Source organism: Cimex lectularius, unplaced genomic scaffold (assembly GCF_000648675.2).
Source record: "Cimex lectularius strain Harlan isolate CLEC.00 unplaced genomic scaffold, Clec_2.1 scaffold82, whole genome shotgun sequence".
Classification (NCBI taxonomy): Eukaryota; Metazoa; Arthropoda; class Insecta; order Hemiptera; family Cimicidae; genus Cimex; species Cimex lectularius.
The window spans coordinates 1,228,806-1,248,177 of record NW_019392695.1 but is presented as its reverse complement, the minus strand read 5'-3'; the positions used below and the strand labels follow the sequence as shown (position 1 = coordinate 1,248,177).

Here is a 19,372-nt window from a genome sequence, read left to right as displayed (position 1 = left end):
ATTTGTCTGTTTTCTGTTGGGGCCTTGTCCTTGTTTGGGCTAATTTTTTAGATAAACGAATAGTTTGTTGGATGTAATCTTGTTAATAAAATAGATAAATAAAACCTCCTGATGTAGGATTTGAGTTTGAAATGAAGCGCGGCTGTGAGGAGTGATGAGTGAGGAGGAAACGGAGCCGGGCCGGCGAAAGCATGCGCGACTCTCTGGTTTGAACAGTGGCTCATGCGGATCGCCGCACGGCCTCGCAAATCGAACGTCAGCCGACCGTCAGAAGCGATCCTCGTCGAAAGACGGACAACGAGACCAGGCGATTTAATCGTAAGTTTCGTTTTATCGTCGGCCGTTATTATTTTGCGTTTTCCTTCGTCCACCGGTCCCGGAATCGCTCCGGCCAGTCCGAAGGGTCCGACTCGGCAGAGGGAGCGCTTTAATAGTTAAACAGCTGTTCCGAGCAGAGCCCTCCTTTATTTACATACGTATTTATGGGTTTTGTCGAGTTTTATTCTTAGTCGGACCGTGTCGGTTCTGTAACGATATGACGGGGTAGTGGAGAGGTGCTCTGGTCGGAAAACAAATCGAAACCGGTTGTAAATATTTGATAAAGGTGGTTTGTACGAGGTCGACTCGGTCGGGCCAATGGCTGTCTCCGTCCTCCATCTGTACTGCGATCGGTTATGTGTCGGTGGCCGTCTCGTTCACGGGAGTCACGTCGCCGATTTTGACGCCTATTAACGGGCGAAGCGTGTGTCGGACGGTGCGGAGTGTCGCGAACCCCGGGGAAAGAAGGCGGAATCCGAAAATCCGCCGACGAGGGACGAGAGGTCGATTGACGTTCGGAGGCGACCTTTGATTCCGTCTCGAGACGATGCCTCCTCCTCCTCATCGGAGCATGATGGAAAACGATTTGTACCCATGTGAGCTCGACGAAAAGTTACCCCCTTCAAACGACGAGGAAGAAAACGACTCCCTGATAACCTAATACCGTGTCGCACGGGCGAAAATGTTGCCGAGCAAAGAACGTTCGAAAAAAGACAGCTCCTCGTACGAAGAAGGATGCACCCAGAAGATGAGCGGCGAGGGGAAAACGTCCCTATTGCCTCCGCGCGTTTTGAAAATCGACTCGGAAAATTACATGCTCAGCGGTTCGAGCTCGTCCCGGCCAAGGTCTTTCAGTTTCACGAACGGCGTCTCGAAACCGCCGGCCTCCAACAGCTATCATGAGACGACGGGCAACCACCTCGACTTGGACATGTTCTGCCTCAGAGAGACGGGCAGCTCCATCCAACTGCCCGTCATGACCCTGTGCCCGGTCATCGCCAAGCCTCCAGCCCCGAGCCAGCCGATTATGACACCAACGCCCCTCGCTGCAACTTGTGCGAGGACTCTGTCCTTCCATTCGCACCTCTGCTCCTGTCAGATGTCATGCTGCTGCCTCTGTGATTCTCTCTGCCCTCCCGACTGCTACGCCTGTGTCCAAGCCGTATGTGTCAAATTCACCGGCACCTATGTCAACTACCACCCTCAGAACGAACTTCTGCCGCCCTACGCGCTCAGGGAAATGGTAAGTCCACGATTTTATTAACAAAACATATTTTACAACTCTAGCTTATTACAACCTCAACAACAGGTCGTCACTCGTATTTTCACTCATTGAACACTCTCAATGAGATGGAGTGATAAATCACACTAAACAAAAAACTCCTTTTATCTAGCTTTAAATAACCTTCTTTACAAAAATATCCTTTTAACCGATATGCGATGGATGGGCATCTATTTCCCCTTAATCCTACGTCCCTTTTAATCCATAAAATTTCCAAACATCTCTATTCAGAATTCATGCCGGCCGGTTGAGTTTTTTCCATTTCCGATGGACTTTTAATCCGTCAATCCTTTTAATTCCGATCCGATCCTATGAGAAAGTCTCCTACGGTCTCCGAGAACTTTCACCTGCCAAAATCCTCTCGACGTTACCATATTTTAATTATAGACGGGTTTCGTCCTCAGGTAACGACCGGCTTGAGGAAAATCGGGGGATTTATCAATTGAATTTGGTGAATTTGACTTTAGTTATTTGCCCCGTCTTGGATCAAAGTCCTTTCGACCCCAGAATAGTGTCTTATATTACCTCAGTAATACATCTATTATTATTATTGTTATTATACGATAGGCTCGACTTGACGGGCCTGTTTTAAACAAAAAGTAATTTAAAAAATTTGGCCAGATACTGGGAAAATTAAGCGTTTAAGACCGGCCGGTCTCACACACCCAAACTTTTATATTTCCCAGTTGCACAATTCTTAAAAATGTAGCGAAAATTCGGAAGAAAATTTATCACTCTCTCAAACTCTTTCTTTCTTTCTTTTTTACTCTTTCCCTCTCTTTAATCAAGTTTTTAAGAATCTTACGAAAAAATTATACCCAGTTTTGTTCATATAACTTGTATTACTATAAAATATGAGTTATTTGTCTTTAACACTACTTAGCCAAAGTCTATTTATTCTTGCCATTTTGTTCAATGATAATATGCTCTGTTGAAAAATATAGCTTACAAGTTTAACTTACTCTCTCTTTAATCGTTTACTTTATTGTTGATGTTACAATAATTTGTTATGTTGATTTTAAGTCTGATTCGACTATAAACAAAAATTATAATTATAATTACACGTTAAGTGTAAGAAAGGTCCTAGAAACCTAAATTTAGCATGTATTTCAGTAAATAAATCGTTAATCAATCAATCTTCTTCTGTCACCCTATCACTCTCATTCTATTTCTCTCTCTCTCTCTCTCTCTCTCTCTCTCTCTCTCTCTCTCTCTCTCTCTCTCTCTCTCTCTTGTAACTCTTTCTTCTTCTCATTCTTTGTTGCTGTATCACTCTCACGGTCTTTGTCATTTTCTCTATCTCTCTCTCTCCCTCCCTCTCCCTCCCTCTCTTTCACTCACTCACTCTCACTCTCACTCACATACACACACTAACACACTCTCTTTCTCCAATCAAAAAGAAAACCACCTTTCAGGATAAAAATGAACATTTCTCATTTATTTTCCTTCCATTCTCGGTCTAAAAGTTGAAAGCACATATGTGATCTTGGCCATGTGGACCAAAAAAATCCTTTAAAAAAACTGGTCTAAAAATGAGCCTTGAACGTTGTCACAATCAAACAAGCAAAATCCTTTTATCCAGTAGATCGCTATCCGTTTAGATAACTTTCTACCGTAAGAGAAGAATTATTAAAAAAAAAAATAATAATAAAAAAATAAAAAAATAAAAAACTACCGTACACACGAAAGCAAATTCAATCAAGAACATTGATTGACATACTTTATTAGTAACAATGAAATGTATACATTTGGACAACGTGGAATTATCTGTTTTAATTAGTCTGCTTCTTCGATTGAAAGAATAAACAATTATTTCATGGATATTTTTGCCATAAAAGAGTTTCAATCATTTTCGTTTCAATTTTGGAGTAAGAAGCTAATAAGTGAGAATTATGGAAATATTGTTAAAAGAAAGAAGCATAACATAATGTTACCTACCTTCCTCACTTACTCATATCTTTCTATGTACAAACATACAGATTATTTTAACGATGTCTCTCTCTTTCCTGGCTCTCTCTCTCTCTCTTTTTGTTACTATTTATCTCTTTTTCCCTCATTCTCACTCTATTTGACATTCTCTCTCTGTGTTTACCTTTGTCTCTCACTTCTCTCTCTATTACACTCTCACCCTCATTCCATTGACAATCTCATTGTGTTTTGTCACTCTCACCCCCTCTATCTTTGCCATTCACTCTCTCTCTCACTTTCTCTCTTCCTCTTTCTCTTTCTATCTATCTATCTTTGTCACTTCAGCTCTCTCTTTGTTAATATTTTTCTCCCTTGGTCTCTAACTCTCACTCTGTTTGATATATCTCTCTACTTGTCTCTCTCTCTCTTTCTATCTATCTATCTATATATATCTATCTATCTATCTATCTATCTATCTATCTTTGTCACTCTCACACTCTCTTTCAAATACTCTGTCTTTATCACTCTCTCTCGCTCTCTCTTTATTACTCTCTCTATCTCTATCTACCTATCTATTTATCTATCTATCTTTGTCACTCTCACTCTCGTTGATATACTCTGTCTTTATCCTCTCTCTTTCTCTCTCTCTCCTTCTTTTTCTCTTGCTCTCTGTGGCATTTTCTTTGCGTTGATATACTCTGTGTTAATCACTCTCTCTTTCTCTATCTGTCTTTGTTACTCTCTCACTCTCTTTTATATACTCTGTCGTAATCACTCTCTCTCTCTCTCTCTCTCTCTCTCTCTGTCGTAACTCTTTCTTCCTCTCCCACACTCCCTTTCGTTGTCACCTTCTTCCTCTGTCACTTTCTTTTCTTTCTTTTTTCTCTCTCTCTCTCTCTTTCTCTCTTTTTGTCACTCTTTCTTCCTCTGTCACACACACTCTCTATGTCATTCTTTTTCGTGCATTCATCTTCTCCCTCCCTCTCTCTCTCTTTCTCTTTTTCTTTTTCCCTCTTTCTCTTTCTCCCTTTCTCTTTTCCCTCTTTCTCTCTGACTGTCTCTCTCTCTCTCTCTCTCTCTCTCTCTCATTCTCTCATTCTTCCTCTCGCTCTCTCTCTCTCTCTCATTCTTCCTGCCGCTCTCTCTCTCTTTCTCTCTCTCTCTCTCTTTCTCTCTCTCTCTCATTCTTCCTCTCGCTCTCTCTCTCTCTCATTCTTCCTGTCTCTCTCTCTCTCTCTCTCTCTCTCTCTCTCTCTCTCTCTCTCTCTCTCTCTCTCTCTCTTTCTCTCTCTCCGTTTCTCTCCCTCCCTCCCCATCTCTCTGTTACTCTCTCACCACTCTTTTTCTTTCTCTTTACGGGTTGTCTGTTCCTTCTCCCCCTCGGTCTATATTAAATATTTTCGAAACTGGATTTTTAAGTGCTCCGAACGCTAGCATACGAGGATGAATTCCTCACCAAGATGTTAACACCTTAACCTCAGGGAAAAAAAGAACATTATTGGAATTGATGGCAGGCAACGAAATAATTTCTTTTCTTTTTTTTTCACTTTGGCGGCAACCAAGACCTCTCTCAAATAGCCTGACCTATTTTCAGCTTCGGATTATTTCCGGTTTTAATATTAAAAATTCACGAATAGCACGTATTAGACGTGTACTCGTACACGTACACAGATAATCTAACCTTTATATTATACTTATTTGTATCTAATCTTTATACCTCCATGTATCACACACTATCACTCTCACTCACTCACACACACACACACTCACACTCACTTTTTTGCTATCTCTCACACGAACGCACACTCCATCTCTCTCAAACTCAGTCTGAAAAATAAATAATAAACAAATTTTGCAAACGCATATTAGATGCACGCACACTTTTTTTTAATAATCCATCACTGGAGATAAAACCAGATGGAGGGTGAATATGCAATACCATTTTTTGCTGTTCTTCAATTTATCTACTCGCATTATCATTTCCAGACATTACTAATAAAATATTTATTTTTGTTAATTTTTTTTTAACTTTGAGAACGTTACATGAGTGTAATTAATTACATTATAACTGATTAAGAACAAGTATTCAACAAGTAATGTCCTTGGATTTAAAAAAAAATATATTCCGTATTCTTGTTGAAAGATATATGGAAATGGTGGAATAAGCAAGAAGGTCCCGGATTTCCATGCAGCCGATACAATTAAAAAGAAACAAGAGATCAATTGAAGGGAAAATAAGACATTTTTGGTTGATTTTGTGCTTATCTTCCTATAGAAATAGCGTAAGTCCGGATATAATACGAAAACGGACCTGATTAGTTGTTAAAGCAAAATTAAATCGAACAGATTATCATTTTAACCAGTAATCTGGGGTCATGGAAGGCCTTAATAACAGGGATTAAATTACGATTGTTCAAAAAATACAACTCAAGGTGTATTTAGCCTGAGCCTTAGTTAGCCAAGTAAATCCAAATTTGACATGATAAGTTAAAAACATCCGGTGTCAACAATAGTATTGAACTCGAAAGAGGAAAGCGTTAAAAAGTTCGAGGTGCTTAGACGTTAGGAATATTTAGCCTCTTTTGCGATAGTCAATAGGGAGATTTCTCATAACTTAGCGCGAACGGTAACACTAAATTGATTGAAGTTCGCATGGTTAGATTTAACGGAATATGAAATAGCGTCCTACAGTTATTTGTCTCAGAATAAATAGCGTGCTTGTTAACGAGTGACGGTAAAGTCAAGAAAACAGTTTTTTGTTGGCCATAATGACCAATATACAAACAAGTAATATGTACTTTTAAATATAATAAAATCGTTTATTTTATAACATTTCACAATTCGTACACGGTTTCTTTTATTCCAATGATGATGATGGATACTATGAAGGGGGGGGGGGTTTACGCTTCCTCGGGACTGCAGCCTTCTGGCTTATTTTCTAATTCCTTAGTTCAATGCAATAGACTCGATCTTTCTTCTAAGACGTATTAGGTCATTGACTGTCTTTGCTGCAGTTCCATTCCCTGGGTTTTCTTTGTACCTCATGTTATGTCGCCATTGAGCAGTTGCTTCGCATTCGAAAATCATATGGGTCGCTAAATTTGACGAACTCCAGAGGCGCCAGACATAGTAAATGTATGATTAAAGAACACAAAGACTGGCAATCACATTGCTTCAGTTAGACAGGGAAAAACTGGAGGAAGAAACGGCCACGCAAACCACCTTTAAATGCGAAAACGGCACAACAAGCAATGGAGACAACATAACCTTGATATGGGTGGCTGTTTCTTTCTTCAGACGCCAGAAACCGGTTCATAGTCACTTCTCTGATTCTGGCCTTCTCCAACTGCAGCAGTGAGTTTGCTTGTCTTGGCGAGGGTTGTTTCAGCATAAGTTTCTACGCGCTAATGCTTTAATGGCATCTTTTAAGATTTTTCTAGGGCACCAGCATTGTATTTATATCAGCATGTATTTCTGGTTGAAAGACCGAAGTGTACTTCCCTAGTAAGTTAGATTGCTCATATTTTGGGCTTGTACAAAAAACACCCGATCAGGTTCCTTATTTTGTTTAGTTATCTATATACCATATCATTGTATCTGATGTTCCCTTGAGTTCTTCCTCTCTTTTATAATCTGTCGAGAAATTTTATAGGATGTTGTAAAGAGTATTTCCGAAATCAGTCCCCATTTCTAAGACTAGGTTTCTGATTTTACTGATTATTGTTGTGTGCTCGAAGTGTTTAGTTTCCATCAAATGTGATTGTTTCTGAGCCTAAATAAGCTTTCTCAACTTTTCCATGTTTTCCAGTAGGTTTGGCAGCAATTGATCGAGTTGTTTCATTGCCCCTGTGATACACATCATGAATCCCGACTGCTAAGAATGTATGTACCTTTGGTGCCCCAACATTAAAACATTTAGCTGTTTATTTACATACAAGCAGAAATGATAGCTAGAAATACAACATCCTTTAATAAAGCCACAGCAGTTGTGTAAAACTGATCCTTTGGCTGAACCACCTAAATACAATCTAAGAACTAAAATGTTAAGAGACGGATATAGAATGTGGTTGTAATTAGTCTGAATATATGGTTAACTAGGTACATTGTAATATTTTAGTTTTCCCTGTAATTGCTAAGCTAAGCTAAAAGCATTTTTTTTCTTTTTTTTCCTTGAGTGTTTTGACACCGTCCTCAATTTCATTTAAACTGAAATTGCTCTGAATCGCCCAGTAATGTTTACTTTGTACGTTGAAGCTTCTACAACCTCAGCATTTGCCAGACTATCGTCAGCAATCAAGAGAAAATCCTTATCATCCATGAACGGTGCCTTTGTTTACAATCTAGCAAGATACGACTGTGACCTGAACTACTTCAAAACTCCCCAGAAAACGTAGCGTTAGCGGCAAAATCCGTTATGCAAAAAATCTTCAAATAGCGTCAACGTTATTTGAAAGACGTTAAGTATAACGGTGACCTTCAAGTAGAGGGAAACTTTGTGCAAAATCTCTTTAATAGTTGATATCATGGAATTCAGTAGGATTCATGCTGAATCGATCATCACTTTTCTGGGCCTATTCTCGCCGGTTGTACTGAGACGCCTTCACGCCATATTCAATGAGGGAACATGAACAACTTTGAAACATTCAGCTGCTGCCTTAACGCAACGCGCAGATTGAAAGTTAAACATTATTTTCCTTATTGCCGTTTTAATAGTGTGAAATTATTAAATAGGTGTGCAAAATCGAGAAAATTCATTTATAAACTGAAATTATAAAGAATCATAGAAAATCGTTGGAACTAGAATCGATCTGATTTGTTTTAAACGAAACAGTTATGCACACTGTCGTTTATGCTAATTTATTATACGAAACATGGGTCGTCAAACCTTTTAATTGTTTAGCACGAGTTCGATTTTTTTTTTTTTGCCTGTTGGGTGAAATATGTATGTGGCGTACGTGTTGGGTAGCACGTTATGATGAAAAACAATTAACTGGGTGTATTATTCGAAATAGAAATGCTATTGCACAAGGGGATTGGGCGGCGGTTTCGAAATCAATTTCACATCAGGTACGCCCGTTGTAGAGTAGGACCGAAAAGGGCCCCCAGAGTTCCAAACCAATTCGAGTCAAATTAAATGAAAAACCGACCAGGCAGTTCGTCGGTTCATTTTTAGAATAATCCTTTTAAGGCTTTCATCCAGATAAGCCAGGATGTCGATGTTTGTCCAACTTGGTATCTCTCCTCTAGTAAAATATAAAGTTACACCACTTGAGTTACTCGAGAGATTTTATTTTTTTCTATCGCAATAGACAATTTAGATAGTTAATTTGGTGGAACAAAACCGGAACTTGATTATGAATATATCATTGCGACGAAACGACCTCCTTTGGAACTCTTTCCAAGTATCATATCAAATAGATTATCACAATAGCCTATCAGTTTTAATTTAATTAGGGGCTTGATATATGGCAATTTTTATTTCAATTCGACAAACAAGCAAAGTTATGCAACGTTATTTTAAATCGCAATACCTTTCATTATGATTTGTTACAATAAATCAACATCCCATGTGGTATTTTAATAAATTTGGCCTCAGTTTTGTTGGAAATGTTGTTAACTTCCTAAACCATAAAAACCTCAGCATCACCCCACGTCACATAGCGGGAATAGTTTGTTACTTTAGTTTTTTTTTTACCTCACGCACAACATATAATGCTTAACGTTAGATTACCATTTCCTTTTCATCGCCCTCTCAACCCTTTTCATCCTTCCGAAGTGAAATACCATATTCACTAATCCTCAGTAGAATTTCACCTGATCTAATTACCTCCGCCATACTTCGACCCCTCCCACAGAAGGCCATAGTTTTCTTAACCACGATATATAATGCTATCCTACTCAACCCACTCACCATCCTCTCTTATGGAAATCGTCGTTATTCTCATTTGTAAAGCTCACAAAACTCCAACCACATATCCTCTTACAGACCCATCAGCTTCAATGTCTAAAATCCTTGAAAGACTCCATTTTAATTGCTTAACACCCACCCTTGATAGTCATAAAATCATCCCTTCTCACCAGTTCGGCTTCCACGAACCAACAGTTTCAGAGTTGTCGACACTGTCCCCTCTGCTGTACAGAATAAGGAGTATTGCTTGGGTGCGTTCCGAGATGTAGTACAGGCTTTTGATAGGGGGTCTGGCACAAGGGCTTAATATTTTAAACTTTCCATCCTTCACATCGCTCTGCCCTTCAATACTGCTACTGGGTGGTGGATTTTGCATCCTCTTTCCTCGGCGTGAAGCGAGCGATTGAGTATGGCACCCGAGCTACACTCAAGCTTAAGGGTTTTGAATGGAAGGAAATTCACTTATTATCTCATCCTAAAATCATCATCTTTCTCCCCTACGGTACAGTGATGATAACGTACTTATTTCTCTTTCTCCCCTACCCACCATTTTGAAGCGGGTGTTGCGCAAGGTAGTACCCCTGGTTCCTTTCTTATTCAGTGTACACTGCGGATACAGTACACCCACCTCAGCATATCCATATGTCATATCGCCCCATCCGTTTGCTCCCATTGGTAGGTAAAATCTTTTAAAACAAAACTTAAAAAAAAACACCCTGAAACACCTTCCTTTGAAAGGTCCAATATCATTCTATCCCTTGCTTCATCACTCCACAATTCACAACTGACACAGGGTAGTATACAATGCAAACTTCCTTGAGCGGAAAGACCGCCGGGTGCTATCCTAGCCGTGAGACAAGCCCTCGAAGAGCTCCTGTCAATCACTTATTACCTCATTTTAAAATATCTCTCCGATAGGTACTTTCAAGTGTAACTTCTCCCTCCATCCTTCAAACCGAAGTGGGTGTTCCGCAAGGAAGCATCCTAGGTCCCATTATCTATTCCTACAGTGTTGATTCACCATGTCACAATTAAAAATATGAAAATGGAGTAAATGTAAAAAAAAAATCATCGTAATTTTAATGTAAAATATAAAATTGACAACATTTTCGACTAATTTATAAGAAAATTTTGAATCAATTTTTATTAAAGCTACAATATAAACGAGGTGCAATAAGTTACGTAGATTACTAAGGGATAGTACATGACATTAAATAGATAGAAGTTATCTAGCACTAGTTATAATCAGCACTAATTATAATCACTTGTACTCTCTGAAAGCAGATCATTGGGTCCACTGTCTTTGAGGCCTAGGAGATACTATTTCCTTTCTACCTCGTAAAAGCCAGTCTTGAGGATGAGGAAGTGTGTATAAGGTTAGATGTCCGAGAGTTTTCAGACTAACTCGAAAAACGAGATGCCATTTTTATTTGTGAAGGTTTGTGGATGAAAGATTGGGATGAGGATCCAGGGTTTTGTGGAGGCGTCTGTATCGTCGTTTTCTCTATTCAGTTCTACGCTATAGATTCAGTACTCCTCACACTTGCAGACGATATTGCCATCCTTTCAGCAAACCTAGATCCAGTAGTGGACTTCAGAATCGAGTAGGTCCGGTTGAAGAAGTGAAGGATCAGACCCAAAGAAACCAGATCCTAGCAAATAACCTTCAGGACCGGATCCTCTCAAGGGAGAATGGCCATAACACGATTGAAATGCTGAAGTATGACGCCTAAAACGAAACGGATGGTTGGAGGTTATAATTATTAACAGATTCGAGGAGGGGGATTATTTGCTTAAAAAGGGATTTTGTTTAGTTTATCAAGAATCGGCAGTAAACTCATTGTACGGTATGAATTTGGAAGGGGTGTGGTTTGTTGGGTTTAGCGATTGGGTAAACCATGGAGAACATCCATGGCATCGGTAAGCGGTACATAGAGTTGCATAACAAGGGGTGGTTATTTCCTACTGTCTGTTTTTGTTGGGAATTCACGAAGGATTTAAGTGGTAAGAGGTCAAACCCCTGCCCATAACAAACTCTGTTGAACCGTGGAATTGTGATTCATAATATGTTTTTACCAATAGAAAAAGTATGCGATTTCACCAAATAATATACCTATATGTTTTTTAAATGCTGAAACTATTGATTTATGTGGGGGTTATTAAAAAAATGCTTGTAGTTTCTCAAGTCGGTAACAAACTAAAATCAAGAAAATATGCCCTGTGATTTTAATTTTTAAAAGAAAATTCTAAACCCTTCATGAAGTTGTGATCTGAATCATGTCGATGAATGCATATCTTTATACAAAGCGTACATTGTTGTAAATATTGAAGGAAAAACAAAAGCTGATGCAACGTCGGCGGTGTCTCTGAGTGATTGAATAATTATAAATAAACACAGATTGAATAATTATAAACAAACAGGTTAAGTTTCGTACGACTGACTAGCAAACTGTAAAGCGTTGTCTGCTAGTTTGACAGTTTCTTCATCGTCCTTCATCATCCAGATCCGCCTAATTGTGCTATGTCTCGGCCATACGTTTCGCTCTTTTCAGCTGTCGAGGAATTTATATCGCTAATATTGAAATGGAGTTAACTGGTCTGGAAGTTGAATGGAAAATGATATTCAAGGGCAGAAGTTGGCAAAAAATTGTGGCAGGGGATTGAACCGAATCCGGTATTGTTTTCAACATTAAATATTGTCCCACTTGCCGAGATAGAGTTCTATCAATATTTATTTTAATATCAGAGGCGAAACGTGGGAGGCAGGCAATCGGACCGGTTCATGTTTTGTGAGTAAGCAATCTGCAGACGATTGTAGACCTATTGACCTAATCTTTTCAAAATACTGCAGGAATCGTTTGCACATAGAGTTCACTTACATACATCTTGATACTTTTAAGATGATTATAAGCAGGGCTTTAGGTTATGATTAACAAAGTAATCATCAAGCATTCTTTTCAGTAGAGTCAAGTAGAGGAATTTATTATATACCGTCTGTTCAGTTCTATTTTTTGAGCCGAGTGTCGGATGGGGATAAAAGAAGAGGCCCCAAGGCCTTCTGCACCTCGACCTGAGTAGATCTATTGTGCTCCTCTAATTTTATAAATCACTGGCTGTATTGAGGTTATTAATCTTCTCCATAGCCATGCCAGCCGCTCCTTAATGTAGGATCTTGTTTTCGGCTTTTCCTCTCCTAGTTGCAAGAATCTACACCTACGTAAACATAAAACGTGTTCTGCTGTATCCTCTTCTTCCTAGCAGTGTTTGATCTGTCTGTAGTTATATCCGCCGGTGCGTGTGCTTTCTTTGGCGGCAGTGTCCTGTCAGGAGTCCAACCAGGATCTTGGATATTTTGCGGTTACCCTCCAGTAATTCCTTTGTATGTCTTATGGATGGTCCTTCTATGAATTTCTCCTCGTGTCTCATGCCTGAAGTATTGTTCCACCAGTTTTTAGACTAATTAAGGATCCCTTTTTGGGTGCATACTTTTTTGTGACAAGGTGCTAGGCCACAGTAGGGTTCGGGGCATTGAAAAGGAACCGAGTGTGGGAGTTTCCAAGTAACACGTTCACAAGTCCCAGATAACGGACGACATTGTTTTCCAAGAGAAGAAGAGAGTTATAGTAGATTGATAGTACGCCAAAGGTGAAGGTTATTGGCTGGGATTTGCTTTTTTTAAGTCTGATCCTCCACTCCTTGAACCGGTCCTACCCGGTTTTGAAGTCCACTACTGGGTCTGGGTTTGCTGATAGGTGGACGATATCTTGTGCATTTACAGGAGTACTGTAAACTGAATAGACAAGGCGTCGATACAGACGACAAAGCCCTGGGTCCTCATCCCAACCGTACATAAATGGCATCTTGTTTTGGAGTTTGCTTTGAAAATTAACGGGCATCCTACCTTCTACGCTGGCCTTTTGCGAGGTTACAAAGTAAAAAGTACCTCCTCAACAACCTAAGAGACAGTGGACCTGTGACCTGCGCTCAGAGAGAAAGAATGATTATAATTAATCTATGTTTTAGGATTGCTAAATTGCTAAATTTAGGATGCTAAATTATATTTGTATAAACAACCGTCACAACACAACTGTCGATATACATGTAGCCCAAAATTTATCGGGATGTACATGAAATTTTTGCTGTTACTGGACAACTCAACCACACGACTTAATCATGTACTATCCGTTATTGATCGTGGAACTTATTGCGCCTCGTGTATATTTTACTTTAAAAAAAATCTTTTCTAATTTTTCTTATAAATTACTCGAAAATTTTATTTATTTTATACATATGTTATACATTAAAATTACGAATATTTTTTTGAACCTTTGCTCTATATCAATTGATTTTCATTTTTTAACATATTGAAAAAATACTTTTGCGACAATTTGCTAATGGTTTTGGCTAGAGGTCCTACTCAAATGGCAAAACCCGTAAATAAAATAATACAACGTAGGAATACAGTTACTCAAACTCAGCAATCGATATAATGTACACCTTGACATAGGTCAAAGGACTTTAAGCGAGAACAAACAATCCACTTAATTGAACCACTTGTTTTTAGACGTTAGAATTGAAATTCAACTCGTTCTGACTACTTTTTCTTCTAATTCTCCCCTTTGTAAATGATAGAATCTCGATTAAAATGGACTCGACTTTTTCAATTTTTTGTTTTATGTGTAATGATCTCTTCTTCTTCGCAACCAAGGAATTTTTAGCTAGAATCTGTTTGGAAATAACAGGAAGAACTCGTGCTAAAGAAAACACACTCTGGCTCCCTGAAATTTAGAAAGGCGGAAGCTTAGTAAGACCCTAAGAGCTTCATTCAATCTAATTGGGGCGCAAACAGACAGACAACTTGCTTAAATTATATTTGTATAAACAACCGTCACAACACAACTGTCGATATACATGTAGCCCAAAATTTATCGGGATGTACATGAAATTTTTACGGTACAGATTGCTTAGTATATGAAATCAAATGTAATTTTTATATTCCAGAAATCAAAAAGACATTCTCGACCTGTGTATCATTAAAAAAAATCGTTTAATGAACTCCAAATTCCGAAATCGAGACACGCCTGGAGAATAAGGTGGGTGCGGAAGAACTTGGTGGCCCAGCTCCTTTAATTTATTCAAAGCCTCCTTGAAACATTATGTCTGGTGTTGTCGTGTAGGAGTTTCCTTCTATAGATCAATGAAGGTTTTTTTTACTAAAATTTTGGATGCGTTTGGTGAATTTCAATGTAATAAGTTCTATGATAGATGGTCTCACGTATAGGGAAAAAAGAATAATGATTCTACCCATACACTACACCATACGCTCACCAAAAGGTTTTGGGTGTTAATTTGGTTTTGGCAAGAGTCCTCTCGTAGACATTTAACTACTGATGAAATATTTGGACAAATAAATAGCCAAATTCAACCAATTTAATTTAATTAATTATTGATGCCAAAGCCAAATTGGCATCAATAAATAAGTTGGTTGAACCAGTTCGTATTTATTTGTCCAAATCTACCATCGAAGAAAAGACAATCAACTGAAAAAGAAGCAGAACAGTAATCAAGTAACTGATAAAACACTCTAGCCGTAGGCCACCTATGGTCCCGCAAAGGTTTTTGGTGCAAATTTGGTGTTGGCATCTCTGCGTCGACATTCAACCCCTGATGACTAATTCCAGCCATAGATCACCATACCGTCACCGAAAGTTTTTTGGGCGTTAATTTGGTTTTGGCATGTGTGCTTTTGTAGACAATCAACCACTGACGAATGACTCGAGGCATAGACCCAACGTACGGTATCTAAAAAAAATTTGGGTGTTAATTTGGGTTTGGCAAATGTCCTTTCGTAAAAGAAGTACTCCAGCCATAGACCACTACATGGCCATCAAAAATTTTTGATGTAATTTCGGTTTGGACATGTCCTATTGTAGATAATTAACCACTGACCTGACCGACGCGATCATACACAACCCATTTTTCATAGTGTTGAGAATAGATTCGGTTTTTTTTGGTATAGCAAGCATCGAAACCCAAGTTTCATGGCGCTTCAAACTGCTGCCGCTCAGTGAGCTCACGTTGTTTCTATAAACCGAGCTTTTCCGACCTTTCTAATGTTGTTTAAATGCCATGAAACTTGCATTCGGTTGTGTTGAGAGTCCTCCAACTGTTTGATATAGTAAGCCTGAGGGCTTGGTCGATGGGCCGGTTTTCCAATTCGGTATCTCCAGCCGTTCGTTAACTATCGCTTTAAACGAATAGTGATGTCTGGGCACAAAATACAGCGTGTGATAATCGGTATAAACAAAAAGAAATAGAAAACAGCATCTTGAATAAATTTCTAAAACAATAAAAACAGACATTTCATGTGAAACAACCCAATATAATTCCTGATTGACTAGTAAGCAAGCAAAACTGTTAGGATGAAACCTGTGATGTATTTTGTTTCATATAGGGAAGGAGAAAGATTTACTTCGTTTCATTTCCTAATCGTAAAAACGGATTAATTAATCCTCAAACTATTTTGTTTATATTTTTTCTAGGACGAACTGAAAGTGAATAGTTTTAAGCGCAATGTCTGACTGGCATATTATAGTTTTAGATGAAAAAGACTAGACAATATCCTGCCGTAATCTTCGGACTTGAGATGCGGCTGTGGTCAGGTAGTTACCATCGGGCTTGCATATTGATTTTGAGGAGGTCGTTACTTGTCCGAAGAAACGTGGACTACTTCATTCGTCTGTAAGCTCCGCTCGTCCTGGGGGGAGTGTTTTCGAAACCTTGTTTAAATGTTTATAGACTGACTCTTGTAAAGAAAATAAGCCTTGTTTGTTTTGCGAGCTTCCTGATTCCTTTCATTAGATAATAACACGAAAGATTTTTTTTTATTGAGTCATATAGGGTCTGACCTAGACCTATAGTCGCTTTGGGCTCTCATCCGATTCCAAAACGCCCTTTTTCTCTTTAATCGAGGCGTGGGCGATTTTGACAATGACATTGACCTTCCATTTACATTTTGACCGATGAGAATAGCACTAGTGTTGACGAAGAAAGTAAATACATGTCACAAATATCTCTGACCCTCTGAAATGTGCCTTGTTGGTTATTGCATTTAGACGAGTCAAATTAGCCTACGTGTAAGGGACATTCGACCTTGCATTCATTTTCCAACGTACATTTGATCGATTTGGATAAATATAATGAAACAATAACTTAATGTGGAAATTTTAAAAAATCCTTTTTTTCAATTGAAAATATAACGTAAATAATGGTTATTTCAGTTACACATAATCAAATGATTATAAGAAAAGAATCGAGAAAACGCTGATTGCAAATTTACATCCACTCAACTAGAAAACTTCTCATTAAAACAAGTTTGCAGCTTGTATTTATGTCCAATTCATACTCCAAGAAATAAAATCTGATCCGGTTACTAAACATTTTTTTTAAATTATTTATTCTTATGTAACGATATTTCATGAACTGATTCGTATTGAACACATCTTGTTCGTTTTGGTTTCCGTTCCGCAAGAACATTTTGCCTCGGCACGGATCCAAAATGGTACATTAATAGCAAATTACCTTTGTTGTTCCACCAGCAATCAAGTATAGTTTAAATAAATTGAGTCGTTAGAGCGAAGGCAAAACTTAAAGAGAGGGCTCACTGCCCAACCCATGCTGAACTCACAGGCTTTCAACCTGAAGTTTATCGCCTGGCGATTATAAAAGTCAACTTTTAACGATTCTGTCGCCTATAAATGGTTTAATTTGAATGAAAATTGATATCCCAACGATTTTGATTTTTTATAATTGCTTGGAGACACTTATCGCATGGTGATTTATGATGAAACACAATATTCGCGTAACCGGTCGTAAAGGCGATTTATTTTTGTCAATAAATGTTGTCTGGCACACGGTTAATCATCTATTTTCCTTTCCGTCTTTGAATCGGAAGAAATGAGATATCACCGAGTCTAGATGCCGCACAATGTTTAAGTTTGGTATGTCTCAATATTTTTTTTCAAACCATCACAGTTCACTTGTTTGATTGATCTCCTAACTATCCTGAATTTGTTGTTTGACTTTATGTCGTATCTCATTTATTTTTATAATTAATTAAACCATTAAATATCAACCGATCTTATTAGTTGCCTGCTTTATTATTAAATTGAACTAAAAAAATCGCAACGATCAGTCTTGAGATTTAATTATTATTCATTTCCTATGTGTTTCGGTCTGTTCCGATAGATTCTAGCTCCTAGCAGCTCTGAAGAACCGGCGAAATGCATGGGCATTAAGTATCAAATAAATTCAAAAGCTTACCTTGCGTTTTTATGAGGTCAGCATTTTTAACACCAACCCTGGGTACAAAAAAGAAATTCAGAACAATATAAGAGGAAAGGAAAAGGAATTGTATATTATTTTTTCACAAATTTTGCACGTTGTATTAAATTAATCGGCACTTGATGGATGGCCTACTAGACCTGGGTTCTCGGCCTCACTGAAGATGCGAGAGGGGATTTGCGTCTATCTTCAGGGCTGCTAGGAGCCAGAATCTAACTAAATCCTATTTGACCCGTCCACCTCCAAAAATAGGCATTGCCGATCAAACTTGTAAGGATGTTAAACTGATAGGTACTTGATCCCTCTACTTTGAGTTTCTCACTGAGGATAACGAAAGGGGAAACTTTAGCACAATAGACCTATTGGGTTGTCCGGAAAATAATGCAGGATTTTGGTATTAAACAAAAAAAAAGAAACTAGTTACTTTAAAGCAATGTTCTTTAATCAAAATAATTTCCCATACTCTCAATACATTTCTCCCAACGTGTTGGTAACTTATTAATTCCGTCTGAGTAGAATTCAGAATTTTTAGAATTGATAAAGTCAATAAATGCATTTTCCAGTTCCGTTTGATTTTTGAATATTATGTGTTGTAAGTAGTGGTCCAGGTGTCTAAAAAAATGGTAGTCAGTAGGCGAGAGGTCCGGAGAGTAGGGTGGGTGAGGCAAAGTTTCATAGCCAAGCTCCAATAATTTTTGTGACGTTACACGTGACACATGTGGTCGAGCGTTGTCATGCAACAAAATGGGCCCTTTCCGATTGACCAAAGAGGGCTTCATTACTGCCAATTTCTGATGCATGGTATTAATTTGGTTACAGTATGATTCAGCATTGATGGTTTCGCCAGGATTTAAGAAGCTGTAGTGTATTAAACCAAATGAAGCCCACCATACCGTAACCATTACCTTTTTTTGATGAGTTGGGGGCTTTGGAGCTTCTCCTTTGTCGAGCCACTGTCCACAACGTCTAGTGTTATCGTAGAGAATCCACTTTTCGTCACATGTAACAATTCTGGCCAGAAATGGGTCATTTTTGTTTCGACAAAGAAGTGATGCACAAACATCAAAGCGCTGATTTTTTTGGCGATCGTTTAATGAGTGTGGAACCCAATTTTCGAGTTTTTTCACTTTTCCAATCGCCTTGAGGTGGTCAGCGACGGTCGTTTTACTGACTTTGAGTTGCTCTGCAAGTTCTCGAACAGTTGTTTTGGGGTTTTCTTCCACCACTGATCGCAGAACATCATCATTAAGAGAGGAAGGCCTTCCACGACCTTCTTCATCTTCAAGGCTGAAATCTCCCTCCCGAAATTTTTTAAACCACCTTTGCACAGTGCACTCATTAACACAACCCTCGCCCCAGACTTGGTTAATGTTTCTAGCCGTTTGGGCTCCGCTTCGGCCGAGTTTAAACTCGTAAAAGAAAATCGTACGAAATTCTCGCTTTGACATTATAAGGATGACTGAATTATTTCCAAGTAGCGGAATGCTACAGAGGTAAACAAACAATATCATTTGGAAGAGGATTAATAAGTGTTGACATTCATACAAATGAGTAATCCTGTAAACGTAAACAGAATATTTTATATAGATTTTTTTTAATGAAAACTTAAAATC

At 38.5% G+C, this 19,372-nt stretch overlaps 1 protein-coding gene across 2 annotated transcripts in view; it reads left to right on the top strand.

Moving 5' to 3' along the window:
* Positions 1-202: 202 nt before the first annotated feature.
* LOC106664096 (phosphatidylinositol 3-kinase regulatory subunit alpha) overlaps positions 203-19,372 on the top strand; it is a 36,122-nt gene continuing 16,952 nt past the window's right edge. For both annotated transcript variants that reach the window (XM_024225988.1, XM_014389503.2), the window contains exon 1: positions 203-1,561. In XM_024225988.1, coding sequence (XP_024081756.1) covers positions 1,001-1,561 — 561 coding nt within the window. In that variant the 5' untranslated portion in view covers positions 203-1,000. The remainder of the gene's footprint in view (positions 1,562-19,372) is intronic.